This window comes from Chamaea fasciata, unplaced genomic scaffold (genome assembly GCF_029207755.1).
Source record: "Chamaea fasciata isolate MVZ Bird 193981 ecotype frontalis unplaced genomic scaffold, bChaFas1.0.hap1 SCAF_2, whole genome shotgun sequence".
In the NCBI taxonomy this organism is placed as follows: domain Eukaryota; kingdom Metazoa; phylum Chordata; class Aves; order Passeriformes; family Sylviidae; genus Chamaea; species Chamaea fasciata.
Window position 1 is genome coordinate 103107748 of NW_027094087.1, and position 17053 is coordinate 103124800.

Genomic DNA, 17053 nt, shown 5'->3' on the forward strand with positions numbered 1-17053 from the left:
ACTGAAAATTAGATGGTCTTTAAAGTCCCTTCCAACTGAAACCATTCTGTGTTTCCGTGAAAAAGCTGAGGGCGCTATTGTAAAGCTTCTCGTTCATCTGGTCATGGAAAAAAAAAATGTGGAAGCATGGTATGCGTGCGTGCTGAAAGTTCAAAAATCAAGGTGTCATCAAAAGAATCACCTCGGGGCAGTGCAGAAGACTGTGCCAAAGACAAAACTGTGACCGTGACACATAATAAAAACACCTACTCATTGGGCAAACACCGTTAGTTATAAGGAAAAATTCAGATTTCATAGGCTTCTTTTTAAAGCCTGAGATATTTCCCCCTGATTTAGGTACACTTTGGCAGGATCAGAGCCAAAGGGACTTCTCCTGTATCCAGATACAATACTTCTACTGTATCCAAAACTGAGATGTGACTGGATTATTTCCCAACATTTATTTCTGTAACTTTTATACCCCAAATCATTTGCACACATGATATAGATGATTTGTGGATTCAGACAGATAATTAGCTATATCTAAATCCCAAATTCATTAAACTGCATAATTACAAATGACAGATAAGATATAATAGCCTACAGGAATAGATTTCTAATGAACTAAAATATGTTTTCAAAGATAATAAAGAAAACTTATGATCCTTTTATTGCCAGCATAAGGAAATTAATGTGGCTTTATCACATGAAACTGTTAATTTTGCATTTGCCCTGAATTCTAAGCATTGCTCATGCAGTATTTATTTAGTATTTGTACTATTCTGACAGAGATTAATATATTTTCTATGTACAGCCTAGTGTTGATAAACTGTAATTTTAAGTGGCTTGAATAAAACATCAGAAGCAACTGCGAACTCATAAACATAGGATTAGGAAGAAAACATTCAGTTGAAAATGATAAGAGAATCCCAAATGTCCAAAATCATGAAAAATTACAGGTCAATGCTGAATATTAATTGCATTTTCTGTATTTTTCTCCAGAGATTTGACAGGACATACAACTTGGATTCGAATACCTGGAAATATTTATTAGAAGAATCAAAAATCATTAACTTGCTACATTTTAATGTGAAATAAGGAGTTTTTCTCCTTCTCTTATTTACAAACAGAGAAACTTCTGAGGCATGAGAGAGGCATTCATACAGGAATGCAAGGAATCTTCCTAGCAAAGGAGGAAATCAAAAATTAAAACAGGGGAAGAGAGTTTGATTAGTTGAACGGTAAAGAAAGAAAGCTGGTCCCCACTTTGAGCCTTTCTGTCCATCTTCTAAGGAAAGAGAACATTAGAAAATTTAGATGCAAATAAAAACATAGTTTTGATACAAGTGCAGATGGGGTCCCATACCTCTCTGAATAAATTGTTCGGTTGCATTGCTGTGAAAGGATCTGGGGGAGCTGGCTTGGCTATTTCCTGTATCTTCAGACTAGAAAAGAGCTCCATCTCTGGGCAGGATGTGTTCCTCAGTCACTACATAAGCTCCCTGTGCTTTTATTAACATCTGGTTATAGAAGTTCCTGTTGCGTGCTGAAAAAGAAAGTACTGCTTGCTATTTTGCACAAATTTTTCTGTTTCTCTTATGAGCAATATTTAGGGAGAAGATACAGTAAGAATAATAGGAATGGTGCACATTTCAGATAGTTCTAACCATTTTACCTTCTTATACACCAAAATCCAGCCCTCCTGGTGGAAATGCAGATGGATTCAGTCAGCAGGTTCCACCTGGAGGAAGCTGCTGGCTGATACAGAAGTGAGCTAATCCAGACTTCAGTTCTTATTTCATTATAACAGAGTATTTCAACATTGGTTTACCCTAAACACGTTTCCTAACCACCTGCCAGTACACATATTTGCACGATTTCAAAAAATGTTGATCCTTTTCAGGAGACTTGCCACTACTCATTCCTTGGAGAGAAGGGCATATGAACAGGCTGTGACCACTGAAGGATAAAATCCAAGCCCTGTGCAAGTCATTAAAGATTTCATCATTGGCCTCAGCTATGTCAAGATGACATGAAGCCTGCTCAAAGACAAACAGACGTGAAACAAAAGGAAGAAGCTGTAAAACACAAACCAAATCAGTCTGATTAATTCACAAACTGAGTTCTTTTGGAACCTTTTTGTAAAATATTCTTATTAAACTTACTTATTCTGGAAAAATACCCCTAATAATACATCACTAAATAATTGTACTATAGTGTGTCTGAGATCTGGATATCTTAATTAGCTACTTTTAATTTTATTTTTTTCACTAAATTCTCTGTATCTCCTATTGTTTCATGAAACATTTTTTGACACTTCATGATTTTTTTTTAATATTTTTTCCTTCTGCCTTGTGAAATTGAAAGCTAAATCCAATCAACTGTATTAACTTAGGCAACACAATATCAGCATATTTCTGAGCAAATTAAAGCAGGAATTTCAAAAACAGTCAAGGGAGAAAATGTTTGGGCCTTTTATTGCTGAGACTTCAACTTCTAAATCGTGTGACTTTTCTGACTTGAGAAGAAAGAAACCAGGCACTTTGTGCTCTTACACAGCAGTAGGTTTCCTGATAGTATGACTTCCTCATTGTGAAATACAAAACAAAGAGAGTTGAGACAACACAAAGGCTGTTGTCTTTCACAGAGACAGTATTCCCCGTTTCTGATCCCAGTCTAATCATTTCTAGGGAATGAAAAAATCTGTATTCATTAAAGGTATGTTGTTAGGCTGAGTCTGTTCTTTGGTAGTTTATTCAGATTGTCTCCCTACTAAATGCCCTGTCCTGAGGGATTTCCAGACTCACAACCCATGAAATAAATTTTAACTTTTTTACTACTAGCCAATTAGCAACTGGAGGTTGCTTAGTGATATGGAAATGCTTCTGATCTTTGGGGATCTCTATTCTTGCTCCAGTAGAGGGTAAACTGAGCCAGTTAGGGTGTTTGCATAAATCCTAAATTATTGTCCCAGGCCTTCAGGCACTTTCCACTGTGTGCTAATGCCAGCCACACACTTCTTTATACACACTTCTTTATACAATCCTCTTGCAGTGTCATGTTCCATGCTGGTGCCTCTGTCTAAGTGAAGGCCAAACTTGTAGCTTGTTGGATACATTAAAAAATGGGGGGTGTGTTGTGAGAGTCAGCAGCATGACTTAGTGTCTTCCCATATCCCAAACCACTCTTAAAACAAGTCTTTATCTTACGTTTAACTTAACATTTAAGTTAAATGTAAGATAAAGCACTCCTTTACAATATCTAAGAATGACAGTGGCACAGCTAATAGAAGAGGGTGAAAAGAAAAGCACACATTTGGCAAAGATTTGCTCTTCTCTGGGTGGCCCAGCTGGTAGGTCTATGGACCACACAGTCATCTAGATCATCATCCAGCTCATTCCTCAGCATATAGCACTATCTCTAGGTAATATCCAGAGGAAGCACAGGGCTGAGAATAATTCCTCCATCCTTTCATCCTCATCCTTTCATGTTTTTGAGTCTACTCAGATGGAATTTTCCTCATCACACCCAGCTCTCTCCTCAGTGACATCCATACCTCCATCGGGATGGTGTCAGAGCCTCCCTTACGGCAAACTATTGGCAGATCCCCCTACTTTAAACCCACTCCTTGGTGTTTCTCCCAGCACAACCCCTTCCCCTCCAGTCAGGCGGGTTACGGTGCGTGTGCCAGCCTGGGAAACGTCCCAACCCAAGGTTAAACTTCAGTGGTTTGAACCTTTTCTCCGTAAGGACGCCCCTGCCCGGGGGCGTACTTTGGTGCTAGACACGCTCCCCTGCTCTCCGGGTTGGATAGGGATCACTGCTCCGCGTTGCCCGCAAACACCGAGGGGTTTTTTTCTCTCTCTTCCCACAGCGGGGCACGAAGTGTCCCCAACGCCGCCCCGCGCTCTGCGGCCAGGGCGGCGCCGCGGCCCCTAGCACGGCGCCCGCGCAAGGAGAGCCCCGAGGGCAACGTCGGGGTCGCTTTTCGGGGTGCCACGGCAGCCGGGGCCGAGAGAAAGGGGGCCGGCCGTGCCGTGGGCTCCTGAGGGCGGTGCCGGGGGTCCCTGAGGGCCGCTCCCGCTGCCCGGGGAGAGCCGCCGGGGTCTCGCCCTGCAGCGCCGCCCAGCCCCGCCAGGGGGCGCCGCGCGCGGAGGGGGCAGGGCGAGTCACGAGACGGCCGCAGCTGTTGCTGGCATGCCCGGGCAGGATTCCGGGGAGGGGCGCGGCCATTGGCTGAGGACGAGCACCGCGGGCGCTCCCATTGGTCGATGGCGGAGAAGGCGGGGCGAGGACGTCTTTAAATAGGGCGGCCGGAGGCGGCGGCTTGTACTCTCCGAGCCGGGGAAGCAGCGGTAGCGAAGCCGGACCACCAGCAGCCGAACGCCGCCGGGACATGCTCGCAGCCTGACTGACCGCAGGTGGCCACCGCGCCCGGGACACGAATGAAGAAACAGCTGCTCCTCCTGTTCACACACCGGGGACTCGTCAGCCGAGGGGGCCGCAGGGGGAAGCGTCGCCGAAAATGGCCTCGTTCAGCATCCGCGCCGCGCGTCCCGAGGACTGTCCCGACCTGCTGCGACTGATCAAGGTGCGGGCGGGTGCGGGCGGCCCCGGCGGGCGGGGGGACAGCGCTGCCCGGTGCCGGAGCAAAACAAGCTGTTGCGCAAGGGCGGGGGGCGGGGAGAGGCCGCTCACAACCTCCTCTTCTTCCAGGAACTGGCGAAATACGAGGACATGGAGGACCAAGTGGTGCTAACTGAGAAAGGTACGGAGACTGCAGGAGCTCACCCGGTTGGCGGCCGAGTGACAGCGCCTCTGGCTTAGGTGCGTGTGTATTCTGCTTTTCTAGAGCTGCTTGAGGATGGTTTTGGCGAGCACCCTTTCTACCACTGTCTGGTTGCAGAAGTGCCGAAAGACCAGTGGTCGTCGGAAGGTGAGACTTCCTGATATTTATTTTTGGATGCTAAGTACACAGAAGCATCATTTGCTTAATATTAACGGTTGTAGATGAGGTTCCACCAGTGGACTGGGGTAGGAGGACTTAGGTTAACTGGTAAAATTCAGTAATTCGTAGTGGTACTCTGCTGAAGTGGTTGCTAATCCTGGAAGCATGGGAGATCAGGTATAACATAATGCGCTTGACTCCAATTATTAAATGGCTTTTCTTGTTTGACCCTGACTTACCTTTATGTAATTCTGTTGAATCACATTTTTTTCTTTAATTTGTCCCCAATCTTCAGGTTACAGTCTCTAGCTTCGCCATGTACATGGCCCTTCTGTGTACATGGATGGGCGGGGAGGTAACTAAAAGATCCGTTACACAATAAAGTAGATGATCATAATATGAGGTAAGGTCTACAGGGACAAGTGCTATTCCCAAACCTTTACCAAAGACAGTAGATGACAGAAACCTGTTTGCACGCTTCTCTTCCAGTATGTGCAGAGTGTTATGGCAGATGTAGTTAAAATACTCAGGGTTTTTGTATGAGTGGGCTGTTGTTGGAAGAGTTGGTTTCTCCTCTCTTGAGCTGCAGAGTTATAATTGAAGCTGCAGCTTTACTTATCTTGACTTCCTGGTGCTGAAGATAAGGAAAATAACATGATGCTTAGTGGAAACAAAAGTGGAAGTATTTGAAATGCTGCTGTAAAGGTGGCCTGTAAAGAGGCCTTCTGGTACAGTAGTTACTGAGGAATATACATGGAAAGATTAGTGTTTTCCAGGGTTTGACAGACTATTCCTGAGGAAGCAGAGCTGGGGAAATCATTTAGATTGTGAGCTGTTGAGTGAAGTTCTTACTTGTCTTCCAGACTGGAAATGAATCAGTAGGGTGTGCATTATTTTGTAGAAAAAGGCCATGTTAGCACTTACTATGACAGTGCTTTTGAGAATTTCAGGGTATGGACAGGGAAATCTTTTTTTTATTAGGCTGATAAAAACTTGTCAGAACTTGTGTTTTCAGTTGTGTGCTTATTTGCAAACTTCATTTTTAATTGTAACCTAGTATCAAATATTTGCATGTCCCAGAGAATCTGTATGTTTAAACATGCATGTAAAACTTAATATTTTTACTTTTTAAATTCCAACTGGCTGAAGTTTTACACCCTTTGTTTCAGAAACATGTGTCGTGGGCTTTGCCATGTATTACTTCACTTATGATCCATGGATTGGAAAACTGCTGTACCTTGAAGATTTTTACGTGATGGCTGAGTACAGAGGTACCTGTTGCAGAATTAGATGAGTTGCTACCCATAGGGCTTTTCTGTAGATTTAAAACTTACGTTTCTTGTTTTTTGGTTTTTTAGGACTTGGTATTGGGTCAGAAATTCTGAAGAACTTGAGTCAGGTATGTCTAAGTGCTAAGTCTAAACAAGAATTAAAGGAGGTGGCAGGACTCTAGGCAGCTTAAAACATTGCCTAGAGTCTGGTAAACTGTGAGAAACACTGCAGTGGGTGTGGAATGAACTGGATGACTTGTGGTATGCAGTTGATGAGGAATCTGGCCGGTTGTCCCTGGGGCTGTCCCCAGGCTGTGACCCTGTGGCATTGGCTTTGCAGGTGGCTGTGAAGTGCCGCTGCAGCAGCATGCACTTCCTCGTGGCAGAGTGGAACGAACCCTCCATCAGGTTCTACAAGAGAAGGGGCGCCTCGGATCTGTCCACCGAGGAGGGCTGGAGGCTCTTCAAGATTGACAAAAAGTATCTCTTGAAGATGGCAGCAGAAGAGTGAGAGATTATTCCAGCAAATAAACTTTCTGCAAATATATGTGCTCTCTGAATAAACTCCTTCTTGCTTTCTGTGTACGTACAGTTTGTAGTGGAATAAAGTAGTGTTGGATGCTAATAATGACAGTGCAGGTGTGGTCATAGAGTGATGGTACTGTGGTCTGGAGCTGAGGCATCTGTGATGTTCAATATGTGCTTGTGTGCATCCTTTACCAGTGTGGGCTTGTAATCCTTGTATATGGAAACTTCATTCTTGTAAGTGTCATTCAAATGTGTACAATGTACACACTGGTAGGGTTTGTTTTAATTATTGCTTTTTATAAAAATAAAATAGTGTTTTCACTTCATGGCAGTAGTTCTGACTTTAATTCTCACATAAGGTTTTCCATCAAATAACATGCAGATTAATAAAAGGCTGGATTGACTTCAGTCTTCTCACAAGTGAAATGATTTACCGTGGTCCCAGTGGGATAGAAGTGCACTTGTGTGCCTTTGGGACTTGGTGGCAAGGTTCTGAGCACCTGAGTGTTTGAAAGGGTTTGAGATCAACCCCTGGTTGCTCCTTGTGACCTGTATTTTTAGGTACGGTTGGAGTCCTAGGTTAGGTTGCTGCTCTCTGGACAGCTCTTCCAAAAAGTCCAGAGCTGGGGATTTCCACTTACCTGCAGAGCCCCTCACTTGGAAGGGCATAGCCTTGAAGGGAAAGGTGCATCCTGGTGTTGGGTCCAAGGCCTAACAAAAATTGGTTCTGACTGGTCACATGAAATTATATTTGCAGACCACACAAGAAGCTCTGTTATGTGATTCTTAAACCACCAAACTCAACTGCTTCTGGTGCTGTGTGTTTCTGATCATGATTTCAGGTCAGATTCAGCATTTCTGCTGAGCCTCAGTGGCTGTGCTGAGCCGCAAGTGCTGTGTTAAGCAATAGGAAACCAGCCCTGTGTGTGTAAGCCTTTGCACAGTAGGTGAAAACAATGCTGCTCATCAATTTGTTTAGATGTCTTTGAAACAAATTAACAACTTTGCAGTACTGTGTTTACCCTTCTTGGAAGTGGATGCATGCAAACTTTGTTCTCTCTTGCTCTCTGGTAACCCTGCAATAAAAGGCTTTTTTTGGCCAGCACTGCTTTCACTTCAAAGGAAGAGAAGAGACTTAGCTGCCCTGTAGCATGAACCGGTTTAAATAAAACAAGTTTTTAAACCTGTTGGTCACTGGATAAATCATGTGTCACGTGGAAGATGTTTCCTCATCCTAGGGAATAGGGGGCAGTGACTGTTTCAGCCATGGGAAATGCTGAACTAGTTGTAAGAATAAGGTATCACTGCCCAGGGCTGACAGAGAGCTGTGTGTCAAACTTTTTATTTTCTATTTTGTTTTTAGCTGATGTATAGTCAGCAGTGTGCCAGCTCTGCCCAGCTGTGAGGTTTGGCTGTCGGCTGTTGCTTCAAGAGTGAGAATACTAATAAAAGATACAGGAGCTCTTGGGAGAGAGCAGGAGGTACTTCTTCCTTGGGGATGTTGGTGGACAAGAAGCTCAACTTTCTCTTGGCAATGTGCACTCGCAGCCCAGAAAACCAATCGTGTTCTGGGCTGCATCCAAAGCCCTGTGGGCAGCAGGTCAAGGGAGGGGGCTCTACTCTCTGCTCCACTCTGGTGAAACCCACCTGGAGTGCTGCATCCAACCCTGAGGTCTCCAACATCAGAAGGATGTGGACCTGCTGGACTGAGTCTAAAGGAGGCCATGGAGATGATCAGAGGGCTGGAGCACTTCTCCCATGAACACAGACTGAAAGAGTTGGAGCTGCTCAGCCTGGAGAAGGCTCCAGGGAGATCGAGCAGCCTTCCAGTACCTAAAGGGGCTACAGAAAGCTGGAGAGGGATTTTCACAGGGGTAAGAGGGCTTTAAGCTGTAGGAGGACAGGTTTAGACTAGCTAGTAAGAAGAAATTTTTACTGTGAGGGTGGTGAGGCACTGGAATGGGTTGCCCAGACTTGTGGATGTCTCATCCCTGGAAGCATTCAAGGCTAGGCTGGATGAGGCTTTGAGCAACCTGGTCTAGTGGGTGACACCCCTGACCATGGAGGAGGTTGGAAGGAGATGGCCTGTGAGGTCCCTTCCAACCCAAACCATTCTGTGGTTCTGTGATATGGTTCCACTGCTTATCTGGACTAACTCCAGCTGGACTGAGAATGGAACCCGTCACAAAAATTGCCTTGATTGAGCAGGTCAGGTTCTGCATAAGAAACATCCATTTCCAGGACTGCCCCTGTCTGTGCAGCACCTCAGCTGCTGTGGCAGCATTCATACCACACACAGCAGCCTGAGGCTCAATCCCTCTCCTACCCAAGAGGAGTGGAAATCTGTGTTTCCCACTTGGCCAAAGATTAAAAGCCAGGCTACAAACCCCCCTACCCTTGCTGAGTCTGTACTCTTCTGGAATTCAGTAGGCCAAAGGAAGTGAGAACAAACTCACCCAAGGAACCAGCTCAAGTGCTGGTGATGGAGGCAGAACAGGAAGAAGGAGATGGTCTCTACCAGTTCTCTCTGAGCATCAGGGTTTTGTATCTTTTCCTTGGGGAAGGTGTAGTAACTTCACTGGTTACTCTGTGAGCTACAATTACCTCCTCATCTCATCTTCTGCATGTCATACCTACTGCATCTCAGTCCTGGTGCAATCTGTTTTGAAGTTATTTTAACCTTGTGCTTCTGGCTCCATTTATCAGACCAGAAGATGATTGCTAATAGAGCCGTTTAAGAGTGTTTTTATTTTGAAATTAACAGTTCATTAGATATCTAGGGCAGGCCTGCTTAAATCTCAGGCCCCAGACTTCTGGAGCTCAATAAAGCTATCAAAGCTGCATGACTGAATGGAACAAGCTAACTAATTAGGCATTATAATTAGGAAAGTAAGCAGCTTAGTCAAATTTTCAATCAATTTAAAATTGTTTATCATATCTTGTTCGTCTTCTGCCAATGTGGCTTACCACTGCATTTTCTAAATAAGTTCTGATGGAATGGATTCTCAGGGAGTCACAGAAAACAAGTGAGGCAGTGCTAAATGAGGAGATCTTTTCTAGCCAATGGGGATAGTTTTAAACATTCACACATTAAAGGAAATACAAGAACCAGCCTTTCAGATATGACTTTTGCTGAGATCCTACTAAGAGGCAGGGTTTTTAAAACCAGCAGAAGTATTCTCACATTTTTGGTAAGAGAATCTCCAACGGTGACGTGGTAATGCTGTGGGTCAAGAAAAGACCAATTTTAAATTCCCTCAATAAGTTATTCTCAAGCTATGGGAGGACCAAAGTGACTCTGGAACTACAATTAAGACATACAGCAGAATGTTTTCTGTGGCTTTAGGTGCTGGAGAAACCTCACCTGGTGTGACTTTCCTCGCTTCCAGGACCACAATCACACTGCCGAGCTGAATGCCAGCCTATGATGGGGGGCCGATCAATACCAGCGGGCTTGAGCTGGTCGCTGGTGTCCCCACCCGTGGGAGCCCATCACAGCAGAGGCACAGGGCTGGCAGCTCAGCCAGCGCTGCGCTGCTCCCCTGCTGCAGCGAGCCCGCCTCCGGGGAAGAGTTAGGGAGCGAGTGTTACCAGCGCTGTGACATCTCCAGGGAGCCGAGATACACAGCTCCTCCTCGCTCTCCCTCTCAAACTCATGCCCCGGGAAGTTCTCCTCAGGCTGAGCCAGCCAGCGGGACATTTCGCAATGGCAGTTTCCGCATTCCCGTCGGGTGGGGACAGAAGGGTGGCCTCGGACAGACTTGGGCCGGAGGATGCGTCAGGACCATCCCGGCTGCGAGCTGAGGCAGCGCCGGCCTCGCCGCCCCCTCTCCGCTTGGCCTTTTCCTGTTCACAGGAAATCTCCTGCACAATGATCCGAGCCGTAGCCATAGCGACGGCATGGAAAGAGGCTTTTTTTGTCTACATAAGTTAAAACAAAATATATGTGAGAGAAACAACCCTTCCCCCTCCCTCTTCTTGTAAAGAGCCTTCGCTGTCGATGTAATTCAAAAAGCCAAGGCAAACTTTTCCTCCGAAAAAGCATATGGGGGCCTTCCTGCATTCCTGCACGGTGTTTTGTCTTGGGAGAGTGGCCGTCCTGGAGCCTGGCCCGCGGGGAGCGGGGGTGTCAGCTCAGGGCAAACACCAGCTCCGTACGGAGTGGGGCTGGGGAAAGCTCGGCCTAATTCCCCGCCAGGCAGCGCTGCCTCGGGCTGGCGCCAGCCCAGGGCTGTGTGTCGTGCCTCCCTTTCTCTGAGTTGACCAGAAGCTTTATTTCCTTGGGCTTGTCCAAGCGTCCTCCTCACAGCGCTCGCTGCCCTGGGCTCTCCCTCCGCATCCCTCGGGGAGCAGCAGCTGAGCTCCGGAGCGCTGCTGACACGGGCTGACGAGGGACCAGACCTGCGGGTCTAAAAATTCACCTCACGCAACCGACTCGGCTGTGCCCGGTTGTTTTGCTTGCCTGGGCAGGATTGCTTAATAATTTTTTTTTTCTTTTGGTTTTTGGTTTTGTTGGGGTTTGGGGGCGCGGGTGTTTTTTTTTTGTTGTTGTTGTTGTTTTGGTTTTTTTGTGTATTTTTTTTTGGGGGGGGGGGTTGTTTTTTTTAACTCAGATTTCAGAGAAGTGGCTACAATTTAAAGGAAGACCTCACCTGCTGTCTGAAACCAAGCAGCAAAGCAGCACCATGCCTGCTGCTAATGTTTAATCTCGCTGCAAACTCAAAGCAGGCTCTAACTTCACCATCCAGGAAAGATTCCCTCCCAGGACTCTTCCTTCTCTCACCAAGACCTGGCTAACATTTTTTTCTGTCCCGACTTCTTTTGGTGAAAACAACCTTGACAGAGGACTTCAGAACCCAACAGGAGCCCAGACTTGTCCCCACAGGGAGCTCGTGGAGGAGAGGGAGTGAGGCTGCAGAGAGTGGATGTGGGCTCTGGGGCAGGACACAGCCCAACACCAGCGCAGTACTGGGCGATGCACCTCTCCCGACCCTCAGGCTCTGCTGAGCTCTGACTTTTTCTTCGATCAGAAACACTGTGGTAACAGAATAAAGCACAGATAGGCACCTCAATTGAAAATAGTGAGGGGGAAGAAATTCCACCTTCGAACTAGTTTCGGTTTCATTTCACAGTTTTACTCCAGGCCAAAGCAAGAGACAAAAAGCCCCAGGGGATAATTAGCTTGTGAGGATGGAAAACAAACACCCGGTTCAGAAACTGCTCTCAGGTAAATAGTTTTGTTTATTTGTGTTTCGAACTTTGCGTATTTTGATCGTTGATGTAGCAGGTGTCAGATGGTCACATCTACTCAAAGGAAAAAGGAACCTCCTTTTTCTTGAACTGTTTTCCTCCTCCACTAAAACAGACTAAAAATAACATGCTTTGGTAAGACAAAACCAGGTGCCCATCCTCTCCTGTAAGTTTGCTGTACAGTATGATGAGGTGGCTTTGCATCTTCCATATCACCTCTCAGGAACCCACTGTGCAGGGATGGGACATGAATCCCTGAAATTCCTACTAGAAACTTTCCTCCACACAGGAAAAAGCATGAGAGAGACAGTAGCTTTCCACATGAAAGCCCATCAGTATTTCCAAGTAACTGGATATTGCAGTGTTACATTCAAAACACGCTGATAAAACTGCAGGGTGAGAGTTTGAAAAGCTGGTTACTATAATTGGACACCCAGATACCACTGTGGAGGTACCTTTGAACAGGCTTTCCTTATTGCTCTCATGATGAGCAAACTCCAGTTCGGGCTCTCTGTGATCTCCCTGAACTTCCAGATTTGGCCCACTTGAGTCACTGACACACAAACACCACCGCATACCTTGTGCAGGAGGAAACAGGACTTGGAGTTTTGCTCTGTAGTCTCGTGCCTTTTGCAATCAGTTCACATGATAGGATTTGGGTTTCTCCCCCAGCCAGCTTCCTGCCATGGCCCAGCACAAATGTACCGAACATTTCCAACCACAGCCTCAATGTGTTTTAGCTACAGTGGCTGGTACGTGGGTCTTTTTCAGAGTTAACGTAGAGGGATGGATCAAACTCTGCGTTCACCAGTCCTAGAGGTCATAACTTCCGTACAAAGATGTAACTTTGCCACTGGGGCAGAAAATGTAAATTAAAAAGGAGGCAGGAGAAGAGATCTGCAACACTGAAGGAGGCCTGGTGCAGGGGTTGAGCACAGCCTGCCACAGGAAGTCACACACCCAACAAAAGAAGCAGCATCAAGGGAAGAAGTTTAGGCTTTTTTCTTTCCAGATAATGTAATCAGAACAAACTGTTTCATAAAATCAGCAGTACAAGAGGCAAATTCTTGGGATACATTAATAATTTCTGGATTGTTTTTACCTCCCATTGATGTCATTAGCCATAACTTAATGCATTAGCAAGTACTAATTTTGGATTTGGTGGTATAGGAGCAGGAATTATTTGTTGCTGAAGAGCAGCAGGCAGGACTGGCAGATGGAGGCAGCAACAAGTGCTAGGATCAAAGAAATAACACCTTATTAATCCAGTTTTAAACAAAAACAAAACTAGTTGAAAATTTGTGGGATAGTGGCTATTCTCTAGCCGGGCAAGAAAGCACACCCATTTTATGTAACTACATATCTCTGAAAGCTGTAATGCTGCCAGACTGTAAAACAGGATGATAAACCAAAGTCCACTACATTACAAAGTACAGATGGTCCAAATGACAGTGAAGTCAGGACAAGGCTAAAGAATCCCAAAGGAAAACAAAAATAAATTATGTAAGCAAATACTCAGGATTTATAGGCATGAGTTGATTACCTTCTCACCACAAAGCAACAAAATTATTCTGTATTTGCATGCTGGGTTTGCCATCACTGCAATTTGAAATTTGATGACAGAAGTCCTGCAGGGACTCATAACCCCAGAGCTCCTTTACTTGCCATTTGGGCTTGGTGTCAGCAAGTTATTTTCTGCAGTTAAAAGCCAAAGCACTTTTTACCCCTGCAGCTCAACATAGTCAGACATCCCTGCTTCACTCCCAGGCAGGGCCAGGTTTGCTTCTAGGCACCCATAGCCATGTGCCACTCCAGCAGTTTGGGCAGCTGGGGCTTCCCTTACACAGCCTTACATCTGGTTTCTCAGCTGGGGTATTTTCTGCAATAAGCACAGGACTGCAAAAGTGAAATGTCCTTTTACATAGATCTAAAAGCAAGCAGAGGTATAGAGGAGGATGTGACATTATCTCCTGTTTGTTCTTAAAGAAACTGCTGAGCCGTTTGGATCCAAGCAGTGATGGTCCTTTCATTTAAGGTATAGAGCATCAGGCCCTCCTGTTTACAGAGATAAAGAATATAAACCAAATATAAATGCAACTCAGGCACGTGCAGCTTGAAAAAAAAGGCTTAGGAGCACCAGGATGCTGTGGGCTGTGCTGGGCCAGCCCTAAACCCTTGCCAGAGTGTAGACACAGTCCCTCAGCTGCCTGGGCTGCCCTGCATGTGCAAAGCCCCAGCACCACGGGCACAGTGGCACTTGCAGCTGGTCCTTCTCTTTCGTTATCTTTTCCAAGCTCAACCATGGTGGCCTTACTTTACACAGCTCTAAATTGCTCCAAGCTCATCACAGGCGCTGCAGGATGTTTAAGAGGAGTTTCTGTGGGAGCTGGAACAGCACGGAGGGGCATGGAGATGTCCCTGAGCCGCTGGAAGCTCTCTGGAACTCCTGGGTGCCCAGGCACTTGCTCTGCACTGAAGGTCACATCGAGTACTCCACAGGAGAGGCAGATGCCTGGGGAAACGACCGCAGACAACTCCAAGTGTCAAATCCTCCTAGTGTTGTGTCTGCTGATATTGTAGCCAGCAAAACCTGCCTGGCTGCAGCGTGGGGACACCTGCAGGCTCAGCACCTGCCAACACACACACACACACACACAGAGGCACACACTGTGCCAGACAGAGCCAAGACTGCGTCCTTTTCCAGGAAGGCTGAGCCCCAGCAGGCCCATGACATGGAAAGCAGTGTTTGAGGAGAGCCTGGGTTTGTCTGGGGCAGCTTCTCTGCAGCGGGGCTGAGCTGGGGCAGTCGGGGTTTGGTGCCTGCTGGGACACCACAGCCGGTCACAACTGTGGCCTCAGTGTGGCCCATGGTGGGAGCATGACAGAGGAGAAACCCGCTGGGGTAAATACAGGCAGACATGGGGCCAAGCGTGGGTTTGTCCCTCCCCGGGCTTTTGGGCATGCTGTGCTGCTGGGCCCCCTCAGCAGCCACTCTGCCTCACAGAGAAAGGAAGCTCAAACTTCTCCTTCAGACAGGGAAGTGCCTTGTCTGCAGAGGCTTTTGGAGTGAACGTGACAGGCCCAGGGTGTGTTATGGTGCCGTGGATAGCAGCACACTTGGCTGCCTGTCTCACAGGCCGCATCCCGCCACACTGGGTAAAACATACACAGACTTTTATAAGTGAAGAAATACAGTGCCCTGCGGTGAAGCAGAAAGTGTTCCCAAAAACAGCTTTCTGCAATGCAGCTGGCATGAAACATCAGTATTTTTTCCAGAGAATCTATTTTACCAAAACACTGCAAACTCAGCCACCACCCCAGGCCAGGAAAGTACAGCCAGGAGGATGTCCAGGGCTGACTTCAAATCAGCCTTCCCTATGACACCTGAGAACAACCTCCATGGACATCCAGCAGAGCTGACAGCATTAACTAAATCCCCTTTTTTTCAGAGTAGTTTGTTTAATCACATAGTCTCAGAGTTATGTGTGACTCACATCACGTGTGAGTGAGCGCATGTATGAGCATTCCTCTTGTTCTGCCCCATTAAAGTCATAGTTAAAAGACTTTTCCCACAGACATATAGTGGAGTTTGACTTCATTCACAGCAAATACAGTTAGTGCCTGAGTGATAACGTGCATAAATAGTACATGAGTTATACCTGATCATGGTAAGTTTTTTGAGTAGTTTCCATTCAAGGTGTAGCAGTGAACTTCTAATGCTCATGTCCAGCTGTGGGATGAGTGGGATTACAGCGGGTGGGGTGAAAAGCTGGCTGAAGGGCAGGGCTCAGAGAGTTGTATTGAATGGGGCTACATGTAGTTGGCCACCAGCGGTGTTCCTCAGGGCTCAGTTCTAGGGCCAGTTCGATGTTTGGATAAAAGGAGGCTGAGGGGCAGTCTCATTGCTTGCTCTCTACAGCTTCCTGGGGAGGGGAAGTGGAGAGGGAGGCGATGATCTCTTCTCCCTGGGATTCAGTGATGGTATGTGTGGGAATGGTTCAAAGTTGCATCATCAGGGGAGGTTTAGATTGGACATTAGGAACCTCTTTAGCAGGAGGGTGGTCAAACACTGGAACAGGCTTCCTAGAGAGGTGGTCAATGACCCAAGACTGTCAGTGTTTAAGAGGCATTTGGACAATGCCCTTAATAATCTGCTTTGACTTTTGATCACCCTGAAATAGTCAGGCTGTTGGACTAGATCTTCTTTGTATATCCGTTCAACTGAAATAGTTCTATTCTGCTCTGTATCACAAGGAAGTCTACAGAAAGTGTGTTGAAGACACTAAACACTGCATTTTTATATGAAATATTCCATTCTAAGTGTTTTATTCTTGAGACAACTGTATGACTAGAGAATTAAATAAGAGACTGTTACAACCACCAATAAGTGTGTACTACACCCTCTGTTTTGGGAATTGCTGCCTATTGCAGCCAAGTGCCATGTTTTGTGTCCTTCATTCAGCCAAAAAAGACATGCTCCACTGGGAACCCCAGTGTGTCCCTGACTGTGTCCCAGCAGGGTGAGGGCCTGGTCCCCACGGCAAGGACTGGCAGCCCCAGCTGGTACCTGCTGGCTGCCTCCCTGGAGCTGTTACGGCGGGGGAGTCAGCATGGCAGGAGAGCACACACCCCACAGAGTCCTGTGGTGGGGCTGACTAATGGCTGAGCCACATCTCCAGTGCAATGAGCCCGTCTCCTCTCTTTTCCTGGAGGGCAGTGGCTGAGTGCCATTTGGGCTTTTTCCCATGCCTTTTGTGAAAAAGGCAAGAGGTCCTGGGTCCTCTGGGCCCGTGTCACCTGATGTGCGGGTGTGGGGGCTCAGCATCATATTGGGAACACCCTCCTTGGGTCACGTCCTCCTGAGACAGCTTGGTGCAGCCTGACCCCATGAGCTCATACCAACACTGCCAGCAACACCTCCTGCAACTGAACCCTGAAAATTCCAGTCAGGTACCCAACACCTGCCAGTTTCTTTTTAGTCAGAGGCTCTGCAACACTTGGTTTTATCTGTCCTTTCCTGCCCTGTGACAACCCCCCATCCCACTGACTCATCTGAAGGTAAACAGTGCCCAGGTAA

General features: G+C 46.7%; 1 protein-coding gene across 1 annotated transcript; it reads left to right on the forward strand.

Annotated features, from left to right (window-relative positions):
• The first annotated feature begins 4323 nt into the window (after window positions 1-4323).
• Window positions 4324-7052, forward strand: SAT1 (spermidine/spermine N1-acetyltransferase 1). Its single transcript, XM_066176950.1, has 6 exons — window positions 4324-4570; window positions 4696-4747; window positions 4832-4915; window positions 6097-6198; window positions 6286-6326; window positions 6539-7052. Exons 1-6 carry the CDS (start codon window positions 4505-4507, stop codon window positions 6707-6709), a joined length of 516 nt encoding a protein of 171 aa, XP_066033047.1. The 5' UTR covers window positions 4324-4504; the 3' UTR covers window positions 6710-7052.
• Window positions 7053-17053: the final 10001 nt, after the last annotated feature.

Coding starts and splice junctions, on each gene's coding strand:
- SAT1 (XM_066176950.1), top strand. CDS start 4,505: ATGGCCTCGTTCAGCATCCGCGCCGCGCGTCCCGAGGACTGTCCCGAC. Junction 4,571..4,695: donor ACCTGCTGCGACTGATCAAG/GTGCGGGCGGGT, acceptor CTCTTCTTCCAG/GAACTGGCGAAATACGAGGA. Junction 6,327..6,538: donor TTCTGAAGAACTTGAGTCAG/GTATGTCTAAGT, acceptor TTGGCTTTGCAG/GTGGCTGTGAAGTGCCGCTG.